Here is an 11,395-nt window from a genome sequence, read left to right as displayed (position 1 = left end):
GCAGCACCCCTGAAAGGTGATTTCCAGAGAAGCCCTTTTTGAATTCCTTCACCTTACAGTTACTATTGTTTCTCCAACCCCTTACGAGTGCCCGGGGTGACTTGCATTTTGAGTTGGGCTTTTTAAAGATTGAAGAAGCAGAATCATTGTGAAATAAATCAAATTCCAGCGCAGAGGCTCCTCAAGAAGTCCAACCAGCTCTCTCTCAAAGATACAAGGAACTGAGGGCTTGCAGGTAAGCGCCTCTTTAAATACCACTTTCAAATGCCTTTTCAAGCCTCTACTGCATGCTAATTCTGCTGACAATTTTAAATGGCGCATAGTACCCTGGTTTAAATAGTTTTGCAAGGTTAGTTTCTGCTTCCTGAACTGGGGCTGAGGAGCCCAAACTGTAGGGCGAACCTTTTTTAAAATAAAAAAAAGCCTTTGTACAGATACAGATTTCAGGACTGGAGCTCAGCGTTTCAAATTCTCTCTTTTAAAGTGGAAAATAATGTCAAATGTTCTTCACAGAGAACAGTACTTTTCTCACAATTTAAGGACAGTTCCTTTACATAATATATTTACACCAAAATGCATTGGCATACTCAACGAAAGCACATGTAGTTTACAATAGTAAACAGATGCTATGAATTGTCTTGGGAAGGGGATCCAAGTGGTTAAAAAAACCTGCTTTCAAGGATATCAATGAACTTTTGTCTCAGTTGAGTTCTGAATTGCTTAAACCACTCGATGACAATTCTCCGCCTCTGATTCTTTTCTTGCAGGCTCATCGCCTTCTCTTTTTCTAAAATAGCAGGCAACTCTTTCCAGTCCTTGACGAATATAAACGGTGCTCCCATTAACTTCAGGAGACGCAAAGGGGCGTTCTGGAACACTGACGAGTTGCCACATTGTCCCGGGGTCATGATATCTTCAACTACTGGAACAGAACCATAAGAGCAAGCTTCGTAAATTCTGTAGCATTCAGTATTTATTCCCACTGGGCACAGGGTGAGGTCACTTTGCAACAAAGCATCTCGATACTTCTTTAAACTTTCACTTGTTTCCTGAGGTAACCACCTACACAAGGAATAAAAAAAAGAGATCAACATTCACCCAAAGCTTGTGCTTTTGTTCAATTCTTTGTATATTTGTGTCAAAAACTGCTATCAACTACTTGCCTAAATAAAACCAGCAGCACATGTACTCAATACAAACATTCCTGCATCAAATAACCTTTGCTCAAGGCACAACACTAGTGTTAAAATAAAAATTGTAACTAGTTAGTAATCCTTGTTCTCAGTTTAAGATATATACAACAAAAATACATTTGGTTGAGTTTAGTTTCCTTTGCAAGTGAGGGTAAAGAGTCAAAACACTTCAAACTTATTTCTGAAGATCTTTGTCAATTTATCATAATAAAAGTTACTTTACACATGAAAATAGGACAATTTAAAAAAGGAGGTTCCTCTGCACTGATTGAATCTACAGTAAAAATAGAAACAGGAGTAGACCATGCAGCCCCTCGAGTCTACTCTGCCATTCCATTAGATTAAGGCTGATCTGTATCTCAAGCCCTTTCCCTGCCTTTGCTCCATACCTCCTGATACCCTTAGTCAACAAAAATCTATCAACCTCAGCCTTAAAAATTTCAATTGACTCTCCAAAGAACAGGGAAAAAAAGACTTGCATTTATATAGCATCTATCACAACTTTAGGACGTTCCAATACACTTTTCATACTTTTGAGATGTAGTCACTGTTATAATATAGGAACTGTAGCAGCTAATTTGTGCAGAACAAGATCCAACAAACAGGATTGAGATGAATGACCTGATTATCTGTTTTAGGTGATGGTTGAGGGATATATATTGGCCAGGACACACTGGAGAACTCCCCTGCTCTGGTTCAATTGGCGCTGTGGGGCGAGGAGGTAAGGAAGAGAAAAAATATTTGTCTTTTTCAGTGATTTAAATAGGACTTCAATGATAACAATAATTACAGAGGCCATCTTCAAGTTTTTAATTCTGTTGTCAGTATTACCGATTTGCTTCACTCAGCGGCAAACAGTCTTCAATTCTGTTTCACACTGTTTTCACCCAGTTAGAGGATCAAAGCTAATTTTCTCTGATATAAGGCAGGGTGGGGGCGTGCGATTTTTCCCACGCCGCGTATGCCAGGGACCAGCTTAAAATTCTGTGGCAACAGCAGCATAACTCCTTACAAACAACATTAATATGTAATGTCTTCAGCCCTTAAGTACAACAGGACTAAGTGCAAACTTGGTTAAGATTTCTAGTAAAGGTGGAATAATTGAGACCACGTTATTTTTATGACACCATTCATAATAATGTAGCAATGATAATTCACAAGGAGCAGGAAGGCTTAGTTAGAACTCAATTCAGCATGGGCCTGGCATTCAGGCATTTTTTTGCATAAAAATTGATATAGCAGCAAACTTAGAAGGCAAACATAAAGAATGCAGTGTAGGAGCTAAACAAAGTAAAATGGAGATGATTCAGATTTACTCAAAAGGATTGTGTGAAGAAAATAGCCATTCACGTCCACTTAGACAAACCTAAAAGCAAGTAGTATTGACGGAAAGGGAAAGGGGAGGGGGTTCAGAGTGTGGTTGGGTAAGGAATGCCATTACAGTAGTAAAAGAAAAGAAACCACAAATCCAATGAAACAGCCGGGAGGGAGGAATGAGGAGATTAATGTTACTGAATGAAAACAGATGCATGTCCTGTGATGTGCTACAGAGACAAAATTGATAGGAAAGATATGAGACTGATTAGGAATCGTTACTGGCAATTACAAGGAGCAGTAAGAGTTGATAATGGGTTACCAAAATTAGGGGTGATATAAGGTTATGTTTTGCAATCCAGCCTTTTCAACAATTCATAATTTAGCTCAACATGACAGGCTAGATGAGTCATGTCTGCACTCAACCTCTACAGAAACAATCTAGGGTAATTTATAACTTGATATTAACTACAAAAATAAGAGAGATTGGTCCAGAATTTTCAGTAGTAATGATGGTGAGCCCGCCAGCATTCACTAGCATTAGTCCTCTGAAATCGACAGCAACATCTGGAGTCCCTGCGCATGTAAAGTTTAAAACGTGGAAATCTAGACATTGGTGTCAATGATTCGACACTTTTCCATAGGGTTTCCATACCATTGAGTCCCCTCATCAATTGAAAATTACTGAATTAGCCAGAACTTCCACTCTTAAACTCAATGTAAAAACTTTTGAAAAAGTTAAACCTTGTCGACTGAGAGTAATCTGTTCTCAACAGCATACCAAGTTCATAATTACTGAGCAACACTCCACTGGCCCAAAGAATAATCTTTTATTTAGTTGTTTGGTAGTACAGAACTTGAGTATTCCTGAAAAAGAGACCTGCTATCTAAGCTTTTTGTCTTGCACTCACCAGGGTAGCTCGCAAGAAATTACCAAACTGTAACGGGGGAGCAACAACCTATATTGCATGGGAAGAGAATATAAGTGGACTCTTGATGCTTGGAGATGAACACTGGCACAACCTTAGGTCTAATACACTCTGAGAAAATCGATAATCAGCTTAGCTGTTCTAATCTTACCAACTTTTCAATAACATAGGACGATTCATAGGGAGTTAAGAACAGCTAAGCTATCAGATTTCTCCGAGAGTATATTAAACCCAAGGTTGTGTCACTGTTCACCTCCAAGCATCAAAAGTCCACTTGCCAACCAATCAGCACACTCTTCTCATGCAGCATAAATTATTGTTCCCCTTTACCATTTGTAATTTGTGACTTATCCTGATGAGTGCAAGATGAAAAGCTTAGATAGCATGTCTCTTTTTTCAGCAATCTTATATTTCGTGAATGTCAAATTTCTCTATTACAAGAAATTTCACATTTTTAAAGAAATAATTCTTCCTTTAAAGTTTATATTTTATTTTCTACCTTAATCTCACGTGTATGCCCTAATCATTTATTTCACTATCAGTAAAAACTTAAAATGAAAAGTGAAGAGAATCAGTGATTTTTACTTCTGGTTAGTTGTCTGTGGGAATACTTCACTGTGATTGGCTGTTACTCTACTTAATGGCATCACTGCTTATGGTTGCCTGGAGATCCCCTTGACTTGGCACCAAGAACAAACTGGTATCAGGGAAAGGCAAGTCCATGCCTTAGAAATTGCTATACCTATGTGGGCAGCTTTCTTTGAGGTCAGTGGCGAACATCTTTGCTTCACCACTGACCCCAAAATCCAGCCCATTATAAGAGATGCTTGAAAAGTTAAATCAGATATACAACTGTCATCCAGCAATGGTCAACAGTATTGCACCCTCATTACCATGGAAGATGACTGGAGACATGTGACCTTTGTTGAGCCAAAATATGTTAAAAATGATTTGGACAGGAAAGGCTAATAAAAGATCCCTGATCCTTAATGAGGCAGATTAAGACAGGAATGATGTACCATTGGCACATTATTCAGGAATCACAAGGCAATTTGTTGGGGCCATTACTGTTAGGAAAAAATGGTGTCATAGATCCAGAGGTGGGTATAGGAGAATATGGCCAGATCATATAACTTAATGGGCAAGGTGCTGGTAACATTTGTGCAGAGGCAGAAAGATATGTAAAACTGCTGTCACGTTGCCTATGTAATAGTCACTGCACTTTAATGTAGTGGACTGCAATGAAGCACTGAGATACTTGAGACAAAATTTCTTTGAAGACAATTACAAACTTGACAGTTGGCAGAAGGAACAACAGATTACCAAGAGATTTGGACAAAGTAGTGGGGTGGTTGGATGACATACAATCTTTTCAAATCTAAACTAAACTGATAATTGATAGTTTCTTCCAACAACTGTTTTTAAAACCCATTGTTTCCAGGATTCATTGAGTTGACGGATCTAATCCATAGGTTTTGCAGTACCAAAACCTTCTGAAAGGATGTAAGTTTTCACTGTTATTATCTCTAGCACATTGAGCTCATCAACAGCAAAACCCCAGGGCTAGGAAATTTCAAGGGGATACAATGTACACTACTTGGTGACTGAGTCACAGTTTGATGACCAAGGGTTTTAAGACACTAACGTGCAATGCCAGTTTATTCTAGTTAGATAGTAGAATTGGTCACTATGATAACTTTAGTTACCATCCATATCCAAAGAAACGAGGCTCTACCCTCAGTATATCATTCCTTGCTGTAGAAACAGGAACAAAATACAAAATAGGTTATGAGAGAAGATTGTAGAACATCCATCAAGATGCTGATCATTCTAATCATAACTTATTCCTTTCAGTACCTCAGCAAGAGTATGTTTTACCCCATTCTGTGACCCCATTCATGATTAATTAGAAGTATGAAACCTAATCAAAATATTTTTGATAATCTAAGAACCATCTTTCATGTTATTGGGTGTTCCATAGTGTCTCATAGTCAAACAAGTACTTCTGAAGTCACTGCTATGTAGGCAAATCCAGCAGCCAATTTGTACACACCAAGGTCCCACAAGGAGCAAATGAATACATGCCCAGTTAATCTGTATTTGGTGATGTTGGTTGAGGGATAATTGTTGGTCAGGATACTGGGAGAGGTCTTTGAATGGTGTTTATTTTGGCTTGATGTTTCATCAAGAACCAGCATCTTGACAATGCCGCACCCTCAGTACTGTATTGAATTTTCAGCCTTGGTTATGTGCTCAAGTCTTGGGAGTGGAGCTTGGGGCGATCCTGCTATCAAATGAGAAAACGTACACAATATCAGCTGCATTCCAGAGAGGTTAGTTAAACAAGGCCTATCTTTCCAATTAGGAACATAGGAGTAGGTGTGGGCCATTTGGCCCATTAAGCCTGCTCCACCATCCATGTAAACCATCTATAACATGTCTCTCAAGCTCATTTAAAAGATGTTCTGTATGAAAAGATGTTAAATATACCAAGCTATAGTTTTCAGGTAGGTTTCTTGTCTCTTTTTCAAAAATCGGGTTACATCAGTCATTTTTTGATCCTCTAAAATCTCTTCTGGATTTAGCAAGCTTATATATAAAAAAATAATTTCACTCATTTCAGTCCCCATCACCTTTAAGACGCATGGGCACATGCTCTCTATTTCCAAAGTATTTAAGCTTTTAATTGATCTACATTACTGCATACAAACTTCTACTCTGCTTTTGCTGAAACTCTGATTTGTGCAAATGTCCCCTCCCTTCCTGAATAAGGATAGATGTGGAGTAATTGTTTATTTGCTATTTCTCTGTACCCAAATTCCAGTTTTTGGAACTAAGTGGACCAATATTTTCTTTCATTACATTTGCCTTGTACCCATGTATATAATAAATGTTTTGCTCTCTGAGTGCCTGATGGTGACTGTGGTTTAGGCAAGACCAACTTTGATTGGCCCAAGGTGTTCACAGGGATATGGAACAATAAAAAGTCGGGGGAAGTGACAGATGCTCAACTAACGGGAATGGACAAGAAAACAATGATAAAGCTGTGTCAGACACCAAGACAGTACCCTCCTCTAGCTGGGCAACTAAAAATGACATTTCTTGCATAATAAACACATAGGTTGCGAATTATTTGAAGTTCTAATACCTCTCTGAGGTATAGAGACCTTTCAGGCACTCCTTCAATCTACACCCTCCTTAAGAGGTATTCATATGATAGCAATGCACAGGCTTATCACCATTCTGCCAGCATCTTCAGGCTCTGGATTTAGGAATAGAGGAACAGGGGTATTCAATCTATCGAGCCTAATCTCTTAAATCATTGCTAATCTGCATTTCAACCCCTTTACCTGCTTTTTTTGACATCAGTTGATACCCTTGATGACAAAAATTTATCAATCTCAGTCTTGAGAGCTTCAACTGACCCATCATCCACAGACTTTAGGAGGAGATTGAATTTAAGATTTGTACTTGATAGGTGACCTGCAGCTCAGACTTGATCTTTTCCTGATATCCACAGGCTGTGTGAAAAAGTACTTCCTGATGTCGTTCCTAAATAGCCTGGTCCTAAGCTTAAGATTATGTCCTATTGTTCTGGATTCCCACACCAGAGGAAATGGTTTCTCTTGGTATATCCTAATTGAATCTTTCCATCATCATAATCACCTCAATTTGATAATTCCCCCACCCTCTCCCAGCCTCAGTCCTAACAAAGCCATATGTGTTTGAAGTGAGCACTATCAGTAAAAACTGTTTACTTTCAAAAATCTTTTTGTAAAAGGGAAACTGCTTGTAAGAAATAAAAACAATGTTCCCTTATCTCACTGCAGAAGGATACACTCCAACATCCAGCAGCATTATTCGTTCCAGTCAAATCCAAATGACACAACCATGGTATTGCTTCACTTGACATCAGTCAATGTGGCATTGGGGATAACTGGGCGGGAAGAGGAAAAGAAGAATAGAGAAAGCACTGTTGGAAGTGGAAGATTTGACTCATCTCCAGTAGTGAACAGAAAACAAGCAAACACAAAAAAAAAAGCAGATGGCCTGGGAGTATCAGGAAAAGATCGAAACTGAGTTGCAAGTCATCTCTCAAGATGTGCTGTTCAATGAGGTAGCCCAGAGGACAAAAAATGCAGAGGAATTGTGTGCATTTATTGTGGGGATTTTAATATATTTTTTAGACAGCTAATAACTCCTCTGTTTAAAGTTACATTAGTAGGGAGAGGAGGTGCAAGGAGATATCTTTAATCATCAATTTGTTCTACATCCACTTAACTCATTTTAAGAAAAAAGTTGGCTAAGGTTTCTTCTCCTGGTTAACTAGTGGCCCCTAGTGCTGTAAAGTGCATGCATGAATATGGGACATTTTTTGAAAAGATGACGTGTGTATAGCTCTTGCCAACTCCCAGCTGCTCTCACTATATGTTGGTGACCAGTCTCTTTGCTGCTCAATTCTTGGTCGGCCTCAGGAACCAGCATAAGTGCATCCATCTCCTTCCCAATACAGTGTCAGCTGTGTCTCATCTCCGAATCAGAAGGTTGTGGGGTTCAAGATCCACTCCAGAGACATGAGCACAAAATCTAGGCTGACACTCCCAATGCAATACTGAGGGAACGCTGCCCTGTTGGAGGTGCCTTCTTTGCAATGAGGCCTTAAACCAAGGTCAGTCTGCCCTCTCAGGTGGATGTGAAGTTCCCATGGCACTATCTTGAAGACCAGGGGAGTTCTCCCAGGTGTCCTGGCCAACATAAATGCCTCAACCAACATTACTAATTAACTGATCATAATCACATTGACATTTGTCTTTGTGGTGTGCAAATGGGCTGCTGCCTTTCCTAAATTACAAAAGTGACTAGACTTTAAAATACTTCATTGGCAGTAAACTGATTTGGGACATGCTGAGGTCATGAAATATGCTAACAAAATGCTACGTTTTCATCGTTCCTCCTTTGGGAGCATCAGCATCGAGGTACATGAAGTGAAGGTTAGGTATTAACAGATACCATTCATGTGAGGCCCAGCTGATTATCTTTCCCCAGCCATGCTCCCCCGCAATACATTAATGAACAACTATATAATCCACTGCTCCCTCTCTAATACAGAATGACTTTCTTTACACTAACATTTCTCAAATTGGGGTAGAGACTTTCTATGGGCTTTGTGAAATATTCTCTCTGGAGGGTGAGAGAGAGGGAAAAAAATACAAAGAGAGTGGGGAGAGAAGAGGAGGAAGAGAAAAAGACAAGCAGTCTGTTTTGTATAAGTTAACAGTAGATAGTGTTAGTCATACACAAGTAGCTGACAAGATGTCCACCCCTGAAGACGTCTTTGCAATCATGAACACCTTGGCTGCTACGGTTTTCCGTGTCGAGTCTTTCATTTACTTTGGATAGGAGACGAATGGAGGTAGGAGGCCGGCTACTGCTGAGATACTAAGGTGCATTCTATTTGGGCTCATGCTGTGAGCAAGTGCCATTATAATGCTGCTTGACTTGCTGAGTATTTGCAGCATTTTCTGTTTATATCAATCCCTCGTTGGTTGGTTCTTACTACTGCATAAATCTTAACTGCTCCAGTAATAAATTTCTGGACATCAATCTCTCCCTCCAATTTGATTCATTGTAACTTATCCTCCAAAATCAACTTATCTAGTTGATTTGTGTATTGTGTACGTGCTGGATGAGGCAACAGGGGGTTGTAATAATGTAATTTCCTTGTATGATTAAATAACAGAGAAACCGGGCTGGGCTTGCACAGGTCTGTAAAATATTCACGTTCAAGTCAACACTCTATAATAGATTTGGAGGGAAGGAAGCTCATAAGCTTAGAGACTTTTTAAAAATTAAAATAATACTAGCTTTGAGCCAGTTGAACATTTAAATAGGGTAAGATTGCTGTTAATACTCAATTGACCAATAGCTGTTTGTATTGAGTATCATCTTCAAACTGTCTATGTAATACACTAACAGGTAATTTCTAATCACGTCGAATGCAATTCAGTTGGCATGCACTTAAATGTTACTAGAGTTACATTTATCCTTTATCTGTGATTTATCTGGTCTGTTGCATCACTATCTACATCAGGGAAATGGTCCTCAAATTGCTAATCTAAGTAATTACCTGTTTTCTTAAAAACGTTATTAAAACACTTTCCATACAGCACTTTGAATTGAGTATTATAAAGCATCATAATTCAGATGTAGGGATCTGTGATTGCAGATTAGGCGGAGATTATAGCGTAGTGGTAATGTCACTGGGCTAGTAACCCAGGCTAATGATTTGGGGACATGCGTTCAAATCCCATTATGGCAGCTGATGGAATTTAAATTCAATTAATAAAATCTAGAATTAAAAGTTAATCTCAGTAACAGTGATTATGAAACCATTATCGATTGTCGTAAAAACCCATCTGGTTCACTAATGTCCTTTGGGGAAGGAAGTCTGCTGTCCTTACCTGATCTGGCCTACATGAGACATCAGATCCACAGCACTGTGACTGACTCTTAAATGCCCTCTGAAATGGCCTAGCAAGCCACTCAAATCAAGGGGATTAGGGATAGGCAACAAATGCTGGCCTTGCCCGCGAAACCCACATCCCACGAAAGAAAAAAACATAATGCATCTGAGAAGGGATCCTTCAACCAAAAAACTTTGAGGGTTAGACAAAGAGATGTTTTTACTCGAGGGAGAATCTCAAGTTAGGGGCTACAAATGTAAAATAGTTGTTAATTAAATTCAACAAGGATTCCAGGAGTAAGTTCTTTGCTTAGCAGTGAGAATGGGGAGTTGCTACCACATGGAGTGGTTGACGCAAATAGCATAAATGCATTTAAGGGGAAATTAGCTAAGTAGATGATGGAGAAAGAAATGGGAAATGTGGATAGGATTAGTTGAAGTGGGAGAAGGCACATGTGGAGCATCAAGATTAGCTAAGCCAAATGGTCTGTTTCTGCACTGTAAACTTCTGTCTGTGTCTAATTGTTGCTTGACACAAACCCTTCAGAGAGTCCTTAACATTTCCAGGCTCAAGGCTTCTTTCCCAGAAATCCTGCTAGCATACAGGACTATTTTCTCAATATTACTGAATGTATCAGAAATATAGTTACTACAAGATTGCTGGCTATGTAGTTGCCATTTAAAAGTAGGATGAGGTACACAAGGAAAAAGACCTACTGTTCTCTAACTGAGATAAGACACATTGTATTGAGTCTTTCCCGTTTCAACACATCCAGCAAGATTTCCCTGGAGGAGCCTTTGTAGACAGTTCCGAGGAAGTTACACAAGTATGGCCTTGAAGAATGCAACATTAGGTTGTTGAGATCCACAATCGGGAAGTTCCTGTAGCTGAAATAAAAATTATAGTGCAATTATTAGACCTTCCTTCGAACAGATGGATTTAAAAAAAGCTTTTGGTCCACAAAGTTCCTATTTATTGTAAAGGTCAAGTGATAACATTTAAAAATGTGTTTAACTAGCTATCTAGCAGACTGCGTCATGGAGTGCTGGGACTTCCAGAGCCTTTAAAGGTCAAATTCCAGTCTCAATTAAAATTCAAGCACTCTTTTTCCTTCCCCACAAGGTGCATTTTATACATTTTATTACTGATGATTATATAGTAACAGAGCAGTCAGGGCCTACAGTGGAGTCCCGAGACAGATCCTGTGTGGAAAGCGATAAGAGCACTGCTGGAAGTTAGGGGCGCGTGGCAGCCAGATGCACTCCAGCTGAGAGTGCTGCTGGTACTATTTTGAGATTCTTAAAAATCCCTCGATAACTGATCAGTTGTGCCTGCCGTCTGAATTTTCATTAGTGAATGTTTCTTGTTAATAGTGCTCTACTTTGGCTCTGTGCTGGGAATGAGAGGGAGAGTTGCTGCCAGAGCTTAGCATCTCATATTACATTTGATCCTTGGAGGAACCAGATGTTGAGGGCAGGGACTGTCAGAAATGAAT

The 11,395-nt window shown here is 39.3% G+C and overlaps 1 protein-coding gene across 2 annotated transcripts in view; it reads right to left on the bottom strand.

Moving 5' to 3' along the window:
- Positions 1-462: 462 nt before the first annotated feature.
- rxylt1 (ribitol xylosyltransferase 1) overlaps positions 463-11,395 on the bottom strand; it is a 30,711-nt gene continuing 19,778 nt past the window's right edge. For both annotated transcript variants that reach the window (XM_041216275.1, XM_041216276.1), the window contains 2 exons: positions 10,617-10,787; positions 463-1,062 (listed from right to left, as the gene is read on the bottom strand). In XM_041216275.1, the coding sequence (XP_041072209.1) occupies positions 660-1,062; positions 10,617-10,787 (574 nt within the window). In that variant the 3' untranslated portion in view covers positions 463-659. The remainder of the gene's footprint in view (positions 1,063-10,616; positions 10,788-11,395) is intronic.

This window comes from Carcharodon carcharias, chromosome 21, assembly GCF_017639515.1.
Source record: "Carcharodon carcharias isolate sCarCar2 chromosome 21, sCarCar2.pri, whole genome shotgun sequence".
NCBI lineage: Eukaryota > Metazoa > Chordata > Chondrichthyes > Lamniformes > Lamnidae > Carcharodon > Carcharodon carcharias.
This window is presented reverse-complemented; position numbering and strand designations above follow the sequence as displayed.